The sequence below is a fragment of the Hakea prostrata genome, chromosome 3 (assembly GCF_041222555.1).
Source record: "Hakea prostrata isolate BN-2017 chromosome 3, UWA_Hpros_2, whole genome shotgun sequence".
Taxonomy (NCBI): domain Eukaryota; kingdom Viridiplantae; phylum Streptophyta; class Magnoliopsida; order Proteales; family Proteaceae; genus Hakea; species Hakea prostrata.
This window is the reverse complement of record NC_142602.1, coordinates 14,323,489-14,346,727: the sequence shown is the minus strand read 5'-3', so window position 1 is coordinate 14,346,727 and position 23,239 is coordinate 14,323,489. Positions and strand designations below refer to the sequence as shown.

The 23,239-nt window shown below is 37.3% G+C and overlaps 3 protein-coding genes and 1 pseudogene across 3 annotated transcripts; 1 reads left to right on the top strand and 3 right to left on the bottom strand.

Annotated features, from left to right (window-relative positions):
* Positions 1-9,226: 9,226 nt before the first annotated feature.
* LOC149021022 (1-aminocyclopropane-1-carboxylate oxidase homolog 4-like) lies at positions 9,227-10,643 on the bottom strand. The gene is made up of 2 exons (XM_089149277.1): positions 9,754-10,643; positions 9,227-9,664 (listed from the first exon to the last, which is right to left on the bottom strand). Exons 1-2 carry the CDS (start codon positions 10,600-10,602, stop codon positions 9,416-9,418), a joined length of 1,098 nt encoding a protein of 365 aa, XP_089005403.1. The 5' UTR covers positions 10,603-10,643; the 3' UTR covers positions 9,227-9,415.
* A 3,452-nt stretch (positions 10,644-14,095) lies between these two features.
* On the bottom strand, positions 14,096-14,975 carry LOC149021021 (1-aminocyclopropane-1-carboxylate oxidase homolog 1 pseudogene; annotated as a pseudogene).
* Positions 14,976-15,470: 495 nt separating this feature from the next.
* On the bottom strand, positions 15,471-16,863 carry LOC149021020 (1-aminocyclopropane-1-carboxylate oxidase homolog 11-like). Its single transcript, XM_089149275.1, has 2 exons — positions 15,855-16,863; positions 15,471-15,747 (listed from the first exon to the last, which is right to left on the bottom strand). Exons 1-2 carry the CDS (start codon positions 16,842-16,844, stop codon positions 15,499-15,501), a joined length of 1,239 nt encoding a protein of 412 aa, XP_089005401.1. The 5' UTR covers positions 16,845-16,863; the 3' UTR covers positions 15,471-15,498.
* A 3,054-nt stretch (positions 16,864-19,917) lies between these two features.
* Positions 19,918-23,140, top strand: LOC149021019 (uncharacterized). The gene is made up of 2 exons (XM_089149286.1): positions 19,918-20,171; positions 22,793-23,140. The coding sequence occupies exons 1-2, from the start codon at positions 20,031-20,033 to the stop codon at positions 22,886-22,888; spliced, it is 237 nt and encodes a 78-aa protein (XP_089005412.1). The 5' UTR covers positions 19,918-20,030; the 3' UTR covers positions 22,889-23,140.
* Positions 23,141-23,239: the final 99 nt, after the last annotated feature.

The window sequence follows — 23,239 nt, the reverse complement described above, 5'->3', positions numbered from 1 at the left end:
GGAAAGTTGATGGATTAGGTTATTATAAGTAAATAAGATCGATGCATTGGATTGAATTAGTTGCGTTTGTGGATTAAAACCCAAGAAAAAAACCATTTTAATGCCAGAGGATCAAATACCTTACTAGTGACATCACTTTCACCAAAACTTTCTAACAACCATGGGTTCAAAAAGCTTATAGGATGAACTTGTTAACAACTGTACTGAGTTGGAAGTTGGAACATATAACTGGGTGAAAATAGGTTTAATGTTTAATTACTGATATTTAATCTTGACCAAAAATGTGTCTCAATAATTTCATGGTTGATGTATTGAATTTTGTAAATTTTTGTTATGCTATTTGGTTAATTAAATAAAATAACAAAGCAAATTCACTTTCAGAATTTGGGTAACCAAACACTCTTTCAGACAGATTCACTTTTAGAATCAGGATAACCAAATGCTAATTTTGACAGATTCACTTTCAGAATCAGGGTAACCAAATGCTGATTGTAGCAAGTGAATGATTCTGACAGATTCACTTGCCAGAATCAGGGTAACCAAACACGATTTTTTTGGGTTTTGTTTTTTTTTAAATTTTTTTCTGGTTTTTTTTTTTTTTTAAAAATTTGTTTTTGTAATTCTTTTTTGTGTTTGGGGGGAAAAAAAATTTTTTTTTTTTTTTTTTTTTTTTTTTTGGGGGGGGTTGTTTTTTTTTTTTTTGTTTTTTTTGTTGGTGGTTGTGTTGGGGTGGTTGGTGTGTTGGTGTTTGGGTGGTGGTGGGGGGGGGGGGGGGTGGGTGTGTTTTTTTTTTTTTTTTTTTTTTTTTAATCCAAAACAAATTTTTTCTACCTAGAGCAATTTACACCTTTTTTTTTTTTTTTGGTGAAGAGCTTTATTCATTTAAAAGAGAAGCCCCTGGGATACAAAGTACCAATTACATCAAAGTGCAAAAGCCAAAGAACGAAAGGGGGGGGAGAGAGCGAAAAATAAGATGCCTGAGAAGCAGCAGCATAAGAAGCTAATCTATCAGCTACAGAGTTGCCTTCTCTATGAATATGATTTACAATTAAAACATCAAACAGAGAGGAAAGGCTGAAGATATCATGTATATAATGACTGATCTTCCAAGGTGGAGTCTCCGACTTCTTGTTAATCAGATTAACAACAGCTTCATTGTCACTTTCAATAATTACTTGCTTTAGATTGAGAGAGATAGCCCGACTTTAGACCTTCTCGAATTGCAGCAGACTTCCATTTGAATGGCTTGTGAGTTTCCTCCTTTACGGAAGAAGGTGAAGAGAGTGTGACCCAAGTGATCACGAGCAATACCACCAAATCCCTGATTGGAAGTTGTTGGAACCCTTGCTGATTGCAGATCCATCAACATTGATTTTGATGTAATGCAAAGGAGGTGCACTCCATTTAATGCTTTTGAACTCTTTTCTTGATTTGCTATGCTGATGAAGGGCTAGATGCTCTGCAGCTGTTGATCGAGCAGATCTCCATATATGATATGGATTACTCACTGGTCTAGAGTAAACAACATTATTGAAAGCCATCCAAATGTGCCACAGCATGAGTAAGTGTTGTATGAGTTCCTCCAATGCTGAATTGTTTCTTCTTGCTAAATTTAACCACTGAGAAATCTGATCTATAAGATTTGTGGATTGATTCCACCAACAAATTCTGAGCTTTGACCATACCTGTTTGGCAAAGTGACAATGAAGAAAGATATGATTAGTAGTGGCCCTTTCTTGTGAACAGAGTGAGCAAATATCATTGATTCTACACCCTCTTTCAGATAAAAGAGCGGGTGTGGGGAGCTTTCCATGTAGCAGTTTCCAAACAAAATGAATTACTTTGGGAGGCAGTGGGAGGTGCCATAAGACAAGCCATGGTATTGAAGGACTTTGATTATGATTTTCCGAAAAAAATCTATAAGCTGAAGCAACTGTAAAAATGCCAGTTGATGTTTTCTCCCACATAATTTTGTCTTGACAACTCAATAATGATAATGGAATGCTAAGAATTTTTTCTGCCAAATCATTCGGCCACCAATCTCTGACCTTGTCCTCATTCCATTTAGTTGTTTCAGTATCTATAAAGGAAGATACTAGGTTAGGGGACTCACCTGGAAGTGGCAGTGGAGCTTGAAGAGCTGGAGTATCTGGGATCCATCTATCCATCCATGGATTGATGTTATTGCCATTGCCAACCATATGCATAATGCCAGGTAGCATCAAGTCTTTTACTTTGATAATGGATCTCCATCCCCATGATGCATTAATAGGAGCTGTGGCTTGCAGAAAGTTACAATTTCTGAAGTATTTTTCGTTCATTAATTTGTACCAAAGTGATTGCTTACCAATTATAAGTTCCCAAGCTCTTTTAGCAATAAGAGCAAGATTCCACATTTCCATATTTTTGATGTTAAGACCTCCCAATCTCTTAGGTTTACAAATTGTGTTCCAGTTGATGGAGTGAAAGTGAGATTTTTCTCCATTTGACCAAAAGAAATTTCTATTGGAAGAGTCCAACTCATTGAGGATTTTCTTTGGTAAGATGAAACATGACATGTAGTGAGAGGGAAGAGCTTGTGTGACTGATTGAATAAGAACTGTTTTGCCAGCTGAGCTTAAGAGTTTTGCTTTCCATCCCTGAAGTCTAAGATTCACTCTTTGAATAAGATTTTGACAATGATGTTGCTTGATCTTTCCACTAAACAATGGGATGCCGAGATAGATGTCAAGATCAGAAGTAGGAATGATATTGAACTTTTCAGCAAGAAGATTTCTAGTTTGGTTTGGAGTGCTCTTGCTGTAATGAGCTCTGCTTTTCTGTCTATTTAGTTGTTGACCAGAAGCTAGACAATATTTATTTATGACCTTCAGAAATTGGTTAGCTTCAGAGATAGTTGCTTGACCAAATAGAATGAGGTCATCAGCAAAAGCTAAGTGTGAAATGCTTTCTCCTCCCTTGCAGAGTTTAATACCTCTAATCTTCTTGCTTAATCTGGCTTTTTCTAAGTGACTTGAGAGTAGTTCTGCACATAGAACAAAAAGATAAGAAGATAGAGGGTCTCCTTGTCTTAGACCTCTAAAGGGGTGAAAGAATCTAGAGGGTTTACCATTGATAAGGATGGAGAATTGAGGAGTGGTTATGCAGAACATGATCCACTTAATCCAATTTAAAGGAAATCCATAAGCTTTAAGAACTCTCTCCACAAATGACCATTCCATTCTGTCAAAAGCTTTACTCATATCAAGCTTGATAGCCATTATGCCTTTCTTCCCTTTTTTCCTTTGATTTATCTTATGCATGATTTCATGGCCAATCAAAATGTTGTCTTGAATATGTCGGCCTTTTATGAAACCATTTTGATTGAAAGAAATGAGATGGGGCAAGATCAATTTGATTCTGCTCACCATTAGCTTAGAAATGATTTTGTATGTAACATTACATAAGCTAATGGGCCTGAATTCATTGACTGAAGTTGGAACATCAACTTTGGGGATAAGAGAAATGAATGTTTGATTGATTTGTGCTGGGAAGGAAGCAGTGTCAAAGAAATGTTTTACATGCTCAATTAGATCAGATTTGCACAAGCTCCAACTGGATTGAAAGAAGCCCTTTGGAGAAGCCATCGGGGCCAGGTGATTTCAGACTAGAGATGCTGCTGAGTGCTTCAAATATTTCACTTTCAGTGAAAGGTTTGGACAAGAGCTGAATATGATCTGAGTTGATTCTGTTTTGGATGGGCTCAAAGTAGGAGTCTTCAAAGACAGGATTGGATGATGAGTAGACTGCTTTGAAATGATTTATGAAGGCTTCTTCAATTTCACTCTGATCATGAAGGGAGCTTCCTTGAAAATTAAGACATTTGATTCTGTTTCGAGCTCTTCTTTTCATAGTTGTGAGATGAAAGAAATGAGTATTTCTATCACCATATAGGTTCCATTGAATTCTTGATTTTTGTTGCCATTTAGTGCTGATTTGATTTAGAGTTAATCGAAGAGCAGCCAAAAGGTGATTTTCTCTAATTTCCCACGATGTATCTCTTAAATTAGGAGGATATTTCATAAGAGCTTCAATATCCAATCTAATTTGAGATTCTCTTTTATGTAAGTCTCCAACAGTAGACTTGTTCCATAAGTATAATTTCTGCTTGAGAGTATTAAGTTTTGTGACTAACCGAAATGAGGGAGAGCCTCTCAATGGAATATTCCAATATTGATTGACAAGATCAAAGAAAGTGGGCTCTAATAACCAAAATTTTTCAAACCTGAAAGGTTTCTTGAATTTTGTTTCAGGAGGATCAAAATGAAGAAGCAGGGCATGATGATCAGATTTAGTAAAGATGATATGTTGAACAAAAGCTTCAGGGAATTGGGAGATCCATAAGGGATTGGCTAGAAACCTGTCAATAAGACCTTCCACTCTCCTGCATCCTCTTTGTTTATTACACCAAGTGGTTTTCGATCCATGAGCTTGAATAGGGATCAGATTTGAGCTGTTTGTGAAGTTTTGAAAATCAAATAATCTACTATTTCTAAGTGTTAATCCCCCTACCTTGTCATGTGAAGAAAGATAAGAGTTCCAATCCCCACCAATCACCCATGCATCATCAATGAAGTTTGCAAGATTGTGAAGTGTGTGCCATTGAGTTCTCCTTAAGTGGGAATATGGACTCATGTAAACAAAAGTCATATTCCATTTCATTAAGTTATTGTACACAAGAGTATGTATACACCAGTTTGAAGACCACATGATATCCAAAGAGATGGCAGATTCCCAACACAAAAGAAGACCACTACAATCAGAGGAAGGAGGAACAAAGAAAAAGTGATCAAAGCCAAACTGGCTGCAAACCGTTCTAGGACATAACATATTGCTTTTGACTTCAGAAATGAACACAAAAGATGGTCTAAATTTTCTAAGATTAGCTTTAATTTCCTTCTGAGTCGAGGGGTGACCAAGCCCTCGACAGTTGAGACTAAAAGCCCTCATCTCTTGTTCAAAATTTTCCTTGAAAGGTTACCATGTTCTACCCGATCAGAACCAACTAACCTATTTATGAGTTAATCACAAGTGATAAAAGGATAATAGAACTAAGCATACAGAAAAATAAAATACACAATATGCAAACAGCCAGATATGGAAATGTTATGGTTAGAAACAGAGTGAAGAAATACCAGTGTGAAGAAATACCTGAGAGCGACTACTGGCTAGAAGTGGAGTCTTACAAACTTACCATCAGCAACAATCGTACCGTCAAGAATGAACACTCTGCTAGAGATCATCTTCCAACAGATTCTTTAGCACCACTCGATTTCAGAATTTAGAAATTAATAACCCATAGATGTAAGAAGTGATGAAACCATGAACTAATTTGCACCGCGAGTTACTAAGCTAACATCTGCAAAGTCAAAGAAGAGATGGAACAAGCAAGAAAAACAAACCCCTGTACTAACCAGATTAAGAGGAGGAAGAAGAAAGTTTAGTGCATTGGAGATGTTGGGAAGGAACTCCTCGAAACGGAGAAAGATTTATACCCTCATGGTGTCGATTACCAAAGGGAAAAGAAATCAGGGCCCAACCATGGCCACCTCTACACACCAACCATGGCGATCGAAAAAGTAACCAAAAGTTACAGTAGAATCCTAGATCAGCGGTGAAGATGCCAAACGCTGCAAGGAAGACAGAGCAATTTACACCAGAGTTACTTATTTTATATTGAAATTCGTGTTGCCTTCTTAATATACTCAAAATTACATTTATATCACAATCGTTAACATGAAATTAAAGATTATTTGTATAATGGGATAATTATTATTCCTCTTTTTTTTTTTTTTTTTTTTTTTTTTTTCCAAAAAAAAAAAAAAAAAAAAAAAAAAAAAAAAAAAAAAAAATAAAAAAAAAAACTTTACACCCCCCCCATCATTTCCTTCCCCTCCTGGGGGGGGGGGGGGGGGGGGGGGGGGGGGGGGGGGGGGGGGGGGGGCCGCCCCCCCCCCCTCCTTTTTTTTTTTTTTTTTTTTTTTTTTTTTTTTTTTTTTTTTTTTTTTTTTTTTTTTTTATTATTGTCCACTTCATTTCTATCAGTGTAAGTCAATGTAAACATTGGATATGTAATGTTTTTTTACCCTTCATTAATAATAAGAAGTCAAAAAGATTACCTCAATTTATAGAAATCATATTAAATATCAATTATATTCTTAAAATCTTATATTTTTGAATAAATTTTGGATTTGAAAATATTTTCATTAGTGTCTATAAAGATTAAGGCCCGGTTAAAGAAAGTTTGTAAATGAATTACCTCTTGATATATTGCTTCTTTGTCTCTAACTCTATCAAAATGTGTATCGTGCTAAAGACAAATTATTTCGCATTGTAAGTTTAAGTTCAAACAACAAGAGACTGATTTACGAGAAAAGAAATAAATCGTTATGTATGTGTTGTAATTCTTAGAATTTACATATAAAATAACAATGATCTTTGCTGCAATGTGATACTTATCAATGAAAATTTTATTGTTTTATTAAAAAAAAATCCCTTTGATGTTCGCATAAGATTTATCTTTAATGGAAGAGTTGTCCTGAAATTAATTTCTCACAATTACAATGATGAAAGTTTTACAAGCAATTTAGTATATAAGATGTTAATTGTTGATTACATGCACAATGGTTAACATACATTAGGTGATTTTCAATTTTCAACTTTGAATTAAATTGTGTTTTATCATCTTTAATTTCTATTTAGAATTTTATCCAATCACACTTTTTTTTTGGGTGGTTTTTTATTAGATAAAAAAATTGATTTAAGTTTAATTTTTCTAAAAGTTAATTAAAAGGCCAACACAGAGCTGTTCTAACGGTTGAAACCAACACCTCTTAATGAAGAGATTGTGGGTTCGACTCTGTTAAGGCATATTAATATCCACATCCTCCGACTCAATAAAGCCCTCTTATACCAAAAGAAAAAGGAAAAAGCTAATTAAAAGTAGTATTATTACTTAGACAAAAAGTTAAATAATTAATGAGATAATTCCAAAGTTATTTTTGGATTTTGAGAATATATGTAGATGCCGCATCATCATTATACTAAGGAAATTTAATAATTATAGACCAAGTTAAAGTTAGATTAGTAATTTAAAAAAATCATAGAAAATAAAATGGAAATAAAATCAAAATATAGCAAGGGAACAACATTAATTATCCCTCGTATAATTCAAATTTTAAATTTTATAAGACAAAAATACCCGTTGAAAGATATAATGACCATCCATTATTGTCTTTCACCCTCTAGAATACACCACTACCTAACCGGTTAGAAATCACCCACCACTTCAAGGAGTAAAACAATAAAAGGAAAAAACACAGAGGCCTGTGAAGAAAACCTTAAAATTTGAAAATAGGCTTCTCCTGCAACTTGAGTTTTACGAGGGAATAAAACTAAGGCTACGAAACCCCCAAGAGAGTCTATACCCCCACAATTGTATCCAAACTTCCTTAATATCAGACTTCAGACTCATGTATATCAAGAGACCTCTCAAAACCGTTTCTAAACACGAACCACCTTCCAGCTTTCATACTTCAACATGCTTGCACTTTCCTTCTTTTTTTTAAAATGAGGTTCATCCTGGTCAGCTTGCGCGCACCACGACTACATTCTCAAGGCGCTTTTTATATAATTAATATAGGCGGGGCTTTGCCCCAAGCCCCGAGGGGATTCGAACTCTAACCTCCTACGTGGAAGCGTTGGGCTTTGCCAACTGAGCCACCCCTCGGGGTTCACTTTCCTTCTTCTACCATCACAAATACCCACTTCCATTATTTCCACCCTATAATTAATATTCTAAATAAAGTTTCTTCCTAAATTCACTCCCTCTGGTCTCTCTTCTGTACTATGGAACTAGATCTTTACAATCAAAGAACTTTGCAACTGGGGTGTAAGTAGATGACCAAGATCGGTTTTCGAATTTGCATCCACACATATTTAGCGGTATTTAAATCCGTCGAATTACTAATAGGATGCGGATATGACATATTCTTTTCTTACTGAATAAATTATCCGACAATGTTACTTATTTGGATTTATTTTTCTCTTTCTTTCTTTTTTTATAATTTTTTACTTGAGATATGTGACTATTTTTCAAGGTCTTCTACTAAAATTACTACAAAAGTTGCTAAATTCTTAATTTTCAAACCTAGCCTTAAAACAAAATGGTAAAAATGTTTACAGTAGTCCAAAACTTTAATTCAATTTGTATTCATTTCTAGACTTTGGTATGGACTCCACTTCCTCTCCTCTTAAAGATGGGCATCATCTCATGCAAAAATTTATCAAGTCCATTTTTGACAAAGGTTTATTTTCTTGTGTGAAATGGACTATCAATTTCCTTATAGATGTGTGCCATATGCCCTAACATCACATTAAAATTAAATGGTTGAAAACTATTTATAAGTCACATCAATCTCATTTGATGTGACTTATAAATGGATTTTAACCATTTAATGTGATGTCTGAACACATGTCACACATCTACAAGCAGAAATAGACCTAATACGAGTTCTGTCTCGTGGCCACAATAGGTAAAACGAAGTCCAAAAAAGCATCAATCTTCCTTTTTGTTGGAAAACAACATGACATTCGTTGATTAACGAGTTAATCCCTCTCCAGTAAAAAACTACATTTTCGTAGGAAAGGTAAGATTGTCTGAAATTGACTAACTGAATCAACAGTCATGCCCCAAGTGAAAATTAAGTCACATTTAAGTTATAATTAAGAAACCTCATTTTGGTGAGCTGAACTAGAGCATCTAGGTCCAAATTTGTTATTTGAGAAATAAAATTAGATTATGTATAAATCTTAAATTACTCTAAAAAGAGTAATGTAATAAAATGCTAAGTTTAGTTTGTCTTTTAATTGTTTATGGTTCCATGGCATATTAATTGAAATCAAATTTAATTAGGGTAAAACCATTAAACCCAGCTTCATCTATGGAATTACAATGCTGTTTGCTTAGCAAATTAAGAAGAGTAGCTTTAGCCTAGCTTTAGCCTTTATGGTTTAAAGATTTTCAAATTTCCGAGTTTCCCTACGAGTCTATTATTACTGATATACTTCGGGATTCTATACATCTAATAGATTTGGTTTCACTTTCTTTCCAATTGTTATCGTATTCACTTCCTTCACTTACTCTGGCTAGTTCACATTCTGCCAGCTTGAAAATCTAATACTTTCTTTTAAAACAAGGAGTCAAGTCAAGGAAAGGACCCAAGAACTAGGATAGATATAACCAGAGAGCTTTCTGATGGCAACCCAGAGAGTTAGAATACATATAACAAGAGTATGCATGAGACAGAGTTTATTTATACATCGATATATATAAGCTTATATAGAAAACTCCCAGTTCAGGGATGATCATGATCCCTCACATTCTGAAGAAATCTGTCAATGCCTTGCCATCCTGATCCTTTGTCATAAATTTTTCCCTAAATTCCAGCAGTGTAAATTGCCGGAACAGTGCTGGTTTCTCCGGAGATGTTAAATCCGACAAAGGTCCATATAAGCATTCCCTCTTACCTGGATTTAAGATAACTGCAATCGATATTCGAGGTTCCCGGTGAGGATGTGCCAACACTCGATGTTCTACGCTTTTATACTGATCGTTCGATAAAACCTGAAAGAAAGAAATCAACAATGCAAAATTTACCAAAACCTGAAATATTATCGTAAATATCAAGAAAACCCAGATCGATCTATTAATACCTGGAGAGTGTCGCCGATGTTGACGACAAGGGCATCAGGCAGGGGTTTCACATCCAACCACTGGCCGCCGTGCTTTACCTGCAACCCTCCCATATGATCCTGCAGCAGCAAAGTGAGCACTGAAGGATCAGTGTGAGGTTTAGTTCCCAAAGTTAGGTGAGGTTGAGGACAATAAGGGTAGTAATGGCCCGCCATCGCCCTCCCTTCCAAACAGGATAACTCATTCAGTCTTTCCGGCTGCAAACCCAACCCTTCCGACAAGATCTCCATCAGAATCTCCCCCAAGTCCTTCGCGTGCTGATCCCACTTCAAGACCCCTCTCGAGAGTACCTCCGGAATATTCTCCATTTTGGGAGGGTTAGGGCTCAACTTCATGCTAACCGTATCTCTCCAGGTTGCAGCCTTGGAATGAAATAGATCGAAATTGGTGTTGAAGACCACGCCTCGATCAAAGTCACGACTGTAGTACTGAGATTTAACCTCGGTTGGAAGCTCATGAAAGGCTTTAATGGCTTCGATCGTGCTGGTGATAATTTTAGAAGGGATGCCATGATTGATGACCTGGAAGAATCCGAACTTTGTAGAGGCGTCACGGATTTGTTCCACTATACCAGCTCGGCAGTCGGAATTGATGCCGTTAAGATCGACGACGGGTACTTGAAAGGAGACGGAAAGAGCGTCGGAAGGGGTTGAAATCGGGAGGTTTTCAGGTGGGTGAACGAAGAAAGGAGGGATGGTGGTGGCGCCGGCGTCCACAAGGCCTTTAACTCCGATCTTGGATTCATCGAATTCCTTCACCGCCGTCGCTCGATCATACTCGTGATCACGGGCGGTAGCACTGATCGTCATCTGCTCCTCCTTTTCTCTTAATTATGGCGCAAGTGAGATCCTTGTGGAGTTGTGGGTTCGGCAGATACCAGAATTCTTGGTTTAAATGTTTTTTTCCCCCTAAACGTCAAAGATATTTTTAGCAACTCGCGTAGACTTTTCAGTCGGAATTTTCCAATCCATGCGTAAATTCATTGGAGCAGATAGGGTTTGAATTTTCAAATTTCATGAGGACCCACAGATGCAGTTATAGATGTTAAAATGAAGGTACGGAATTTCCCGGCGAAATCACGAGATTTCTAGCGACTCAGATAAAGTATCACGAGTTACCCCAATAATCCAAATGCTGTGAAGTGACGGGAAGACAGACACGCTTGTGGTGCGCCGTGCGCGTACAGTTCTTCCATCGCTCTTCTGCAAAACTCTGCTAGCTTTTATCCTCGAGAGTCGATCTGAGACTATCCGTCAAATCTGATTACTTCCCATGCAAAAGACAAGAAGTAAGAATAAGGAATGACAATGATAATGCCGATGACGAGTACGGAGTATGGATTCTTGTTTCCTCACCTCCCGCAAGTCTCTCACTACCACCGACACTCTACAAGCTCTTTTCAACCAAACCTAGAACTCTAGAAGTACGTTTTTCTTCGTCAAATTCGGGATCGAGAGATTTTTTTTTATTCTTTTTGTAAGTAAGAAATTTATTTATTAAAAGAAACCAGCAAATGTTCTTTCATTTCAGTTAACTTAATTTTCTATATATTCCTCTAGAGAGGGATTTAAATATTTTTTTTGGGGGCCTCTTAGGATGTCATCGTATTCACTTGATGATGATGGAATTCCGTCGATTAATACCAATCAATTGCCGGAGAGCAACAACGGCGGGAGCACAACTGTAGCAACTACAGTAGCGGCCGCCACAACTACTGTGGGCTGCCAAACATTGGGCCGAGGAGTTTAAAAGAGGGGAAAATTATATTTTTAAGCTTTTTTTTACAAATCAAAAGGTCTAAAACTAGCTAAAACTTAGTTTAAGTTTGTAAATCTAATGGAATTAGTGATTTTTCATCTTTTTGTACATTGTTAGCTCTAAAACTACCCACATTGAAGGAAAAATCACTATTTATCCAAAAGAGAAAAGTCGCTAATTTTTCATACATTTTGAACATTTTGACCTCTATGCCGGTATGGTCAATTTAGGGGTAAAAATGTCCAAAAAGACAAAAAAAATATTATTTGTAAATGCAAACTTAGTTGTAGCTAGTTTTATTAAATGAAACATCAAGTGGCTATTTTGTAAAGAAAAGCCTAAAAGTACCTAATTAATTACATAATTTTCCTAATAATTGACAGTAGTATCAGAAATTCAGAATAAGTTTGCCATTTGCCAATTCTGGTTTAACTTGAACGGACAATAAGTTTGCCATTTGCCAATTCTGGTTTAACTTAAACGGACAATAATTTGTATTTGGAAATATGGCTGACACCTCATGCATTGCTTGAGGGCCTATTTGGTTACATGAGTCTGGAAATTTCAAATATCTAGAGATTTCAAATCTATGGAGTCATAATTTATAAAATTAAATGTTTGGTTGTGGAATGAAATCTGTGGATTCATCCTAAAAAACTATTTGATCGACGTGATTTTTGTGAATGTGCAAATGTATAGCTTTTTGAAATCTCTGGATTTCACCCTTTAAACATAAATCTATAGATTCACATTTTTAGTGTAAAAAGGTGAATCTCTAAATTTCATGAATCTAGAGATTTTTACAACCAAACAGATATAATTCTCAGATTCATGAATCTAGAGATTTGAAATCTCTGGATTCATGTAACCAAATAGGCCCTGAGAGATTTTGCTAACTTAGTGGCGCTGATGTGGTGGTTGTGTTTGGTTTTGTTTTTTGTCATAAATGTAACCAAAGCTATTTAGATTTAATTCAATAAATTTAATGGAAAGATTTAGGAGCATTCAGCAATTCAATTTACACCACTGTTCAACCACCACCTTTCTTCCTTTCTTATTTTTTAATGGAAAAGACATGATTATGTATAAAAGTATTTACAGACGCCATAAGATGATACAAAACACAATCTTATAAACTCTCTTGTACTACGACTGATACTTGAGGAATTTCTTGTACATCCCAAAATACACATGACTAACCATTACCCAACAACATAGGTCAGGGAATATTCAAAAGAGTCATGTTGGAGCCTTGAAGATAACTCTACTAATAGAGGAGGGTTTTTTTTTCTTTCTTTTCTTTTTCTTTTTGGAGTCAAAAGCTTAAAACTTAATTATATTAAAGAGTCAAAAACCTGAACAACACAAACGTATTAATCATAAACAATGGTAGAACATTCCACCAAGGCCTAGATATAGAGAAATGATGTGCTCCTTTTTTAAGAAAATCTGTAAACATTAGAAAACCTAGAAGTATAATTAAAAAATACCCAACAAAAATCTGAAACTAAATTAAGACAAATCCAATCCAAAGATGAAAGAAAACCTTGCAATGAGAGAATCGCGGGCATACAGTCAGAGTTGACTTAGATCATCTCCACCCCCAATGACCTTCCTAAAAGAAAACCATCTCATATGACAAGAAGTTCCATTGCCTGGTGAAGGTAATGGAGGAGCTAAAAAGTAAGGCTAGCGAACCTTGCTTGGTGAAGGTAAAAGGTGTTGCAACACAACACAATTTGATCCCACCTCTTGGAGAGAGAGATGATGATGATCTACTTCAGCGACACAATGATACACCCCATCAAGAACTACCTCCAGTAGTAGCTCAAAACCATTCATGTCCAGCTGCATATGTATACACGATCACTGATTGACCAAAAAGAAACCCCACCGCCACAACTTCGATCAACGTCGCATATTGGACCCTTGCAACCACAAGAGTAGTGTTAGAAATCATATGTCAGTCATTGAAAGAAATTAAAGATGTGGGAATGCAAGTCTCTTGCGAGCTAAACAGTTTTGCAGAGACTCCTATAACTGGTGGAACAATTGACAATTCTAATAACCAGGAGTTAATGGTGGTGGTGTCTCTGGTACTTATACAACCATGTGGTTCTATTAAATCATAGTCACTCTTTTCTTGTATAAAAAATCTCAGGCACTCAAAATATGATTTAATTTGCTTAAAAAGTTTGATTATGTTTTTTTAGAATATATATATGTGAGTAAGGTTTAAAGTATCGGTATCGAGTATCGTATCAGTTAGGTGATTTTGATTTTAAGAGATGTATCGTCCTGTATCAAGTATTATTTCGCTCTGGCTAATGTACTTTAGTGTAATTCAATAGAGGGATGTAGTCATAAATTTTAATTAGTTTGATCATGAATGATTAATCGGCTCGGTTTAATGTATGATGTGAAGCGTCAACATCTGAGGCGAATTACTTTTTTGTTGGGTAAACAAGCCAAATTATTCAATAGACGGTTTCGGTATCTTGAATCAAATGATTTTAGAGGTTTCTTTTATTAGAGAAAAAGAAAACTAGAACCCAAAATGAGTTACTTTGGGTCAGAATTAACCCCATAAGCATTTTGTTTCAATCTTGCGCGTTAATTATGCATACTATATAACGGACAATTGAATGGCGGCCATCACCCTCCCTTCCAAACAGGATAGCTCCTTCAATCTTTCCGGCTGCACACCCAACCCTTCCGACAGGATCTCCATCAGAATTTCCGTCAAATGTTTTGTGTGCCGATCCCAATTCGAAAACGCTCTCCAGAGTCCCCCAGGAATCTGTTCGATTTTGGGAGGGTAGGGCTGAACCTCACGCGAACCGTATCTTTCCAGGTTGCAGACTTGGAATGAAATAGATGGAAATTGGTGTTGAAGATCATGCCTCGATCAAGGTCACGACTGTAGTACTGAGATTTAACCTCGGTTGGCAGCTCATGAAAGGCTTTAATGGCATCGATCGTGCTGGTGATAACTTTAGAAGGGATGCCATGATTGATGACCTGGAAGAATCCGAACTTCCTAGAGGCGTCACGGATTTGTTCCACTATAACGGATCGGCGTTCGGTATTGGAATTGATGCCGGTAAGATCGACGACGGGAATTAGAAAGGAGACTGGAGGAGCGGTGGAAGCAGGGGCGGAAATTGGGAGGTTTTCGAGTGGATGGACGAAGAAATGAGGGATGGCAGTGACGCCGGCGTCCACAAGGCCCTTAACTCCGATTTTGGATTCATCGAATTCCTTCACCGCCGTCGCTCGATCATATTCATGATCACCAGCAGTAGCACTGATCGCCATCTCCTCCCTTTCTTTTCTTTTTTTTCTCCTTAATTATGGCAAGTGAGATCTTTTATTCATTCAGGGGAGCAGGTAAAGTCTAGAGGGTTTCAAATTTCAATTTTCATTCAGGGGAGCAAGTAGTTTTTTTTTATTTTTTTTATATCATATAAAAGAACTCTAGGAGATCTGTCTGGTGAAGACAATGGATTGATCGATAATAAAAATAGGTGGAGACAATCTGCTAAAAAGTTTTGCTGTCTATTAACACACAACCTGAAACATATCAAAATAATTACTGAAGACTTGAAGAGCCAAATGCAGGTAGATAGAAAGTGGCAATGGTTACTTACCATCAGAACTTCAGAATAATAAGTTTGCCATTTGCCAATTCTGGTTTAGCTTAGCTTACAAGTAAGGAAAAACGGGTGACACCTCAGGCATTTCCTGAGAAGTGAGATCCACGTTTCCAAAGAAATTCTTAATTACAGATAATAAGGCAAGATAGATAGGTAGATATATGAAACCAATTCACCCATAAATTACAGATAAGGTAAGATAGATATATGAAATCAATTCGCGGATAAATTAATTTCTGGTTTTCTCAATTACAAATCCATGAAACAGCAGCGATCATGATTCATCTTCCTTCAAATTTTGAAGTAATTTATCATTGACTTGCTATCCAGCTCCTTCTTGAAGAACTGTCCCATAAATTCTTCCAGCGTAAATTGTTTGAAAATTGCAGGTTTCTCCGCCGTTGTCAACTCCGGCAGCGGTCCATACAAGTCCTCCCTCTTGCCTGGATTCAAGAAAATCGCAATCGAGACTCGTGCATCCCTTTGAGGATTCGCTAAAACTCTATGCTCAACGCTTTTGTATTCATCGTTCGACATTATCTGAAACCCAACATTAATTCACACATAAAAAATTGGTCAATTATAAAGATGAGTTCTACCCCGTAAAATGCCTACCGATTTAATTATGTGAGCAAGGAAGAAGATACCTGAAGAATATCGCCAATGTTGATGACAATAGCATCTGGGACGGGTTTGACATCCAACCAATCATCGCCATGCTTCACTTGTAACCCTCCGATGTGATTCTGCAACAGCAAGGTCAGCACTCCAGGATCGGTGTGGGAAGTAATCCCAAGCGTTAGATCAGGTTGAGGGCAGTAAGGGTAATAATGGGAAACCATAACTCTCGCTTCCAAACAAGATAACTTCGTTAACTTCTCCGGCTTTACACCCAAACCTTCCGACAAGAGCTCCATCAGAACTTCTCCCACTTGTTTTACGTGCTCGTCCCACTCCAACGCCTCTCTTCTGAATATTTCCGGAATGAGCTCCAAGTCGGGTCGGGTCGGACTCAACCTCATCTGAACCGTGTCCCTCCAAGTGGCGGCTTTGGATTTGTAAAGATCGAAATTGGTTGAGAACGCCACCCCTCGACGTTCACGACTGTAATACTTGACCTTTTCTTCGGTTGGTTGCTCGTTGAAGGCTTTCATGGAGTTTAAGGTGCCGTTGATAACGTCGGATGGGACGCCGTGGTTGATGACCTGGAAGAACCCGAATTCTCTTGAAGCATCACGGATTTGTTCCACGATTAAAGATCGACGATCTGAGTCAACACCGGTTAAGTCCACGACGGGGATTAAATCGGAGGAGGGAGAAGCGGTGGTGGAGGAGCTGGATTTGGGGAGGTTTTCCTGTGGGTGGATGAAGAAAGGAGGAATGGTGGTGGCGCCGGAGTCCACAAGGCCCTTAACTCCAATCTTTGACTCGTCGAATTCCCTCACTGCGGTGGCTCGATCATACTGTTGGTCGCTGCTGGTACCACTGATCGTCATCTGCAATAACCTTGTTCTTGTTCTTGGTGGTGTTAGGGAATGTCGGAGTCTGAGTTGGGGGAGATTAGATGTCTCGATGAGAGGAAAGAAGTTACAGCTTGGTCGCTGTGGAAGTAGGAATTCTGGGGCGGAGACGAGCATTAATTTAATTATATTATCAGATTTCTGTAGAAAGGATCGATCTGTCTATTGTGGCTTGGAAGAAAATTAATGAAGAACTTGTTGTATCACGTAACTGACGTACTCCAAGATTTTTTTTCTTTTCTTTTCCGAGACGTGCTCTTAGATCGTTCTTAGTGAAACCATTATATATATTGAATTTGACTCAGAAATAATCTGGTATGTTTGGCCGATTCCTCATATGATTCATTATATATCTATTCAGAGGTGAGACCGTGAGAGACTCTTCACCGGTTTTCGTAACTGGATTATTATATGTGGAGATAATTTTGGCATAGAAACCATATACATGGCATGCTCCATGCATACATGTAGGTAGTTAATTTGTTGAAGGCAGTAAGCCAGTAACGTTCGCCGTACACGTTTAGATTATTGGAGCTAGCTTATAGTAATACAGACTGTGAAGAGTTTAATTTTGGATGTGACTCGTTTGAATAGAAAACTTCCGCTTTCATCTAAATATCTCATGTATTAGACGGATTTGTTGAGGAAGAAGTTTCATTTCTAATGTATTACTTTATCAAGTATTATTACCAAAAAAAACTTTATCAAGTATTAAGTGATGGGATGCCTTGGTTGACAAATGAGTTTTTGAACTTTTTTTATTTTTAGAGAAAATTATACTAAATCCACCACTTTTGGGGTGAAACTAGTGGCTATTCATTATTATCTCTAAAATTACATAATACCACACATATAATACAAGTTACCTATAGTTCAATCATGTTGTTAAATGGTTAGTAAAATTACTTAAATAATGTTAATCTTGTTTAAGACATTAAAATTTTTAAATTTTAAATTATTCAAATGTCCTTTGGGTAGGAAATTAAAATGATAATAATGCCCCCACCCTTGTCAGAAACTAACAACCGTTGCTGCCGAAAACCACTCCACCCCCTCCTCCTCCCAATGACCAATTGCCCTCACCTTTCCCTTCCAATGACCAACCCACCCCCATTGATGCCAGCAATGACAGAGGAAAATTAGTGTGAAAAAGAGAGAAAACTTTGTTGCCATTAGAAGCAGCCAAAGTGAAGCAAGAAGCAAATGAGGAGAATGAAATCAAAGAAATAGTCAAATCCTGAGATATCCCTTTCATAAATAGAGATTGCTTTTCGTTTCCAGCCTAGCGTTTCAAAAAAGTAAGTTTCTTCTTCCGGTGGAGCTCCTGGGATTTGATTGAGGGTCTTAAACATCGATTTGCTTCATAGTTGTACTTGTTGTTCTGATTAGGATTTAGACTTATTTTTTTTAAGTAATTGCACATGAGAGATCAAAGCTAGAATTGCTAAGAAATGTCTTCTTCTAAACTTTCAATTGAACAAAAATAGTTGAAGTGAAGAAGTGAGTAGATGAGAAACATGAGCATATGAGACTTTGAAACCCTCGGAAGCAAAATAGTAGGGTTTCGAGCCCAAACGAATCCACAAGCTCTAATCTCGTATTTCACCATGACTTCCTCCATCTTCACTCTAATAATGGAAAAAGAAAAGAGTTTCTACGTATGCGTTTAACACTGATTGTGTGATGTTTTTTGCAGGGGCCTTCTCAAATTAGGTTCTCAAAAGTCCCTATCATTTTCATCACAATGTTAGGTTTTGTGCTTCAAAGTATATGCTCTAAGGCTTATGATTTAAGTTTTGATCGCTAATGTTTTCAAATCACAAGCTCAATTTTAAAACCGCATCCCAACTCTGAATCTAACACTAACCTGCTCACACACCCTACAACATTATTAACAACAGATCTCAAATTTTTGGTTGATAGATATATATACGAGGAGCACACAATAACTACAACCTTCTAGTGTATTCCAACAAAAAAAGAGAGCATAAAACTAAGCAAACGACTAGCAATAAAATAGACATAGTTAAGAAACCCTAATCACAATCATAAAAAATAAAAAAATAAGCTCATAAATTAACAAACAGAAATGAAGAGGATACCTTACTGAAATAAGAAGAGGAGACGTTGAACGAGATGATGATGCTGCCGGAAGAGGATTAGTCGGTAGGTTTCCCCCCTTCTCACATCGTTTGCAGGCTTCTTGCCCAAATCGTTTCTTGAATTCATTAAACAAAATTATATCCAAAAAAAAAAATCCAATTTTACAAAATCAATGCAAAACTATCTAAGTCTAGCAGTTTTACTTGAACTTCGATGTTGATTTACCTTCTACGCCTTAACAATCCCCTCCCCACCCAAAAATAAAGGAAAGGTACAAGACAGAGAAGACTAAGACATTTATAAGTAATTAATTTTTTATTTTTCTAGATAAAAGATAAGCCAGATTCAACCATCATTTCTACTAAAGGGGTCTTCGTTGAGTCGTTCACAATGAACTCTTCTGGTAAAATTGTATTCCAGAGCTTGGAGAGGAGCTCAAGCAATCCAAGTAGTCCAAGCTAAAGGTATCAATTGCGTACGTCTAAAACCTCAACTGAAGCTTGGTAAGTAATTCACCAGAATTATGTGAATGAATTTTCCCATGTTTTCCTTTTTGGTTTGAAGTGCTGAAATGTTAATCTTTCCTGGTGCTTTCTAAGGAAACAACATGATATGTTCGATCTTTCAGAAATGCTTATTTCTGCAAATTTTTCTTCAGTTATGGCCTAATACAATCGGTCCAGACTATAGTTTCATGATTTTCTGCAAGACTATTGTGCCTTCAATTTTTAATGCATGAAAAATGTGGCTGCAATCCTCACTGTTCAGTCACTTTTGACCAGTGATCGTTGGATTTTTCAAGATCCAGAGATTTATTTGATTTCATAGAGATCCTGATGTCAATCCGTGGACATACAAAATGAGTGGGAGAAATGCCTTATTATTCCACATATTGGATGCTCGAACAGGCCGGTTCGCCTCTGCCAGAACCGTTTTTCTTTTTACTCATTTACAAAGTGAAAGGATTAACAAGGCGGGTCGAAGTGGTCGAACCGCTTCATGTGAAGATTCAGTGTAAACCAGAATTTTCGTAAGCCCTAAGCTGGTTCAACCTGGCCAACCCATCCGGTTTTTACGGACTTCATCCATCTAATTCGGGGAAGACAATTTTGGCTTGGAAGCAGCGATACTAGGAGCGCAAGTCGCCGGCGCTATTTCGTACTTGGAAGGCTCACAGCTCTGGTCAGACGAGCAAGCGAGATGGTGGGGGGAGCATTTTGGGGGACAAGAGTGCTGGAGATAGTGAAGAAACACGACTCGGGAGGACTGGTATGGAAGAGGATAAAGCTCACCACCACCAGGAAAGCCAACGCCAAGAAGCGCCTTCGCAGGGTGTGGCAGGTGTCTCTCTCTTTTCTCTAAACTCCTTCTTGGAATTCAAACTCCAACCAAATTAAGTTTAAGGTCTGATTGCCGTTGTTCTTGTTCTGTTTTCTCTTTGCTACATCACTGCGATTCCTTTTTCTGTTTGATTGGGTTGGTCAGTCATATTATCGTCTTTCATTTTTTTCTGCGAAGTGATGTGCTTTAACCGTTTCTGATTTATCTCATCGTTTATTTCCCAGAAAGATGATGCTTGTTCAAATGATGATGTTAAAAATAGGGAAATTTTGATGTATATCTTCTGTTGGCTTCCCAATCAAGTTAGGTAGGCTAAGTTAGGGTTATCGGTTCTCCTTAAGTGGGGGTCTATAAAGGGGGGAAATTGATCTTGTGAAGACGAGTTGAGAGGTAATGTTGGGATTTCTGAACTTGTTACTGGCAGAGAAGTAAATGTGGATTAACTGAAATCTATAACTAAGGGATGTTTGGTTGTGTGGAAAAGAGATAAATGGAATTACTCCTTTTGTTTCTATCTTTTAATTGTAGCAGCTATATAGATTTTTCCACACATCCACCTCAACAGTCTCATCTTTGATGTGCTTAATTTATCTATATAAGGTTCATAAGTGCCCAAAATTCTGCACAATACATCATATTGATTGAATGAAAGTGCTATAACACTTCCCTCTTCCCTCCAAACTTTAACGACTTACGCCAATCATGAGCACTCATTAACCATAGCGTAAGATTTAAACACCAGACTCCATCTTTGTTTCTACTTAACCATAAGACCGTTTTATTTCAAGGTTGAACTCCATTATTCTAACTTAGGTTAATCTCTGTTTTTGTCTCCTCCATCAAGACAATATCATCAACAATAAATATACACCAAGGAACCTCCCTTGTATGTCTGTTGTTAAATCATCCACGATAAGAGCAAACAAGCGGGGGCCTAAGGCTAACTTTTGGTCTAACCCAATCATAATAGGGAATACACCATCTTGATCTCTGAGACGGTAAAGAAGGGGATAGATGATTTGAATCTCTTACTCACACCTTGGTGTTTCACCTTGCATAGGACTCGCTCCTACACTGCGTCACACAGTCATTGGTAAAATTTAGAATTCAAGTTCATTAAATTGATAGGGAGGTGATTCAAGGTCTCAATTACATACAGCTGCTGTTACTACTCAAAAAATAGAAAGTAACAAACTTGAAAGTCATTTACAGGTTAGAAGGCAATAGTGAGAATTGGGAAGAGAAATAAATAAATAAAGGCTAACTTGGATCTTAGCTGTTTACCAAAACATAAGGTACTGCAGAGACATACTAACAGAAAGGTAGAAACTAACTAAAGATCTTGGAAATTATGGTGCTACAGTAGATAGCACAGGTGATGTTGACCAAAGGAAGGAACCCCTTCGAGATCCACCAGTTGATTCTCAGTTTAGAAGATCTACCAAGGAATGACTACTGCCAACTGGGTATCAACTAATTGCTAAATTTTGCTAATAGGTTAAAGGTGAAGCATCCAAATGATAAGATGACACTAAAGAGCAGGTGGGTGTTTAAGTTAAACGGCCCATGACTAATGTACAATGTGAGGCTGGTATGAAGTTTCTGATTTAATAAGATTTTTCCTGCCATAGTTAATCTGTCATCTAGTAGTGTATGTTTGAGTCTGGCTATAAGTTCAGCATCCGATGTAAAGACAGCCTTCTCTATGGTGATTTGAGGGAAGATATTTACATGGGGGCTACAAAGTTCCAAAAAGAGCAAAGACAATTATCTGAGAAACCTTGATGGCTAGGAGGAGATGTATCAACTTCAGACCTGTGGAGAGTTTCAAGGGATCTATAGCAAGGGAATGGGAGGATGATCTTAAAGTGCAGTTGCGGGAGAAGACAATGACTGCTTAGTTTTGTAATCTCACTGGATTTGTCGTTCCCTGTTCTGACCAGTGAAAACTCCACTGTAGTGCAATTTAGGTGCAAGGGGTTATACCAATTATTCAGTTTTCCCTGTACTACATCTGCAGATCACAATCTGATAATTGAGATCAGGATAAGAAGAGGCCCTAGGGAAATGACGAATTAATGAGTGAAGGTTTGGATTTTTAAGTGGGAGGCACAGGTGCATGAAGACTGAGAACATCATGGTTGGTTTTAGGTTCTGTGATGCAGTCCATGATTTCCTGGATTGGTTTATTGTGTATTGGTAAAAATCCATGGTCCTTAACATGGACGTGATGCATAAATAAATGGCGGGTTTGTATCTGTATGACCATCCCACCCACTCCCCTACAGAAATTTCACAGTGAGTGGTGCTGTAGAATTATATACATGTTCAATTGATGGTCTGAAATGGTTAGTGTGCATTTAATTTGTATATCAAGTCATATGGCTCTTCGTACGTATATCCTTGCTCCTTCATCTTACCTTCCTTGGTTGGCTATACCTTGTCTGTATGTTATGTGTATAATGCGTTGCAAATAGACACACAATAATGAGATAATCAAGAGTTGAGTTACTGTTTCATTTTGCCTGAAAATGTTGTTTCACACCGTAATTAATTAATTTTATGTGCTTTTTATGCCCATTCTTTTGAATGACATTTCTCTTTGGTTTCTTTTCTTCTAGAATGAGGCTGTGTTGAAGGCATGTGTTGAACCATCTCCTTTGTCAGATGGTGCTTCTGGAGTTGCAGAGAAAGATAGCAAAAATATCAAGTCGTAATGCAAATACACTAAGAACACAAGATGAGACGAAAAGTCTTGCTGGACTATTTGCAAGTTCAAACTTGCTTGAGTTAATGACAAGCGTATCAAAACTTTGATTGTCAATGTCTGTCACTGTTTAGCATTGCATCGTCGGATGTATTCTTGTCTCAAACCATTTTTCCCTGCCTATTGGATTTTCTTTTGCCAAGTGGTTTTTATGTCATAGATGTGATCATTAAATACACCAGCAGTGAGAACTTTGCATTTAGGTCGGGATGTGCATCTGTTATCCTCCCTTCTTGTTACTCTTTCCATTCACTTGGACTAATTACTTCTTTTGTTCACTTCAAACATTTCAAGTACTAAT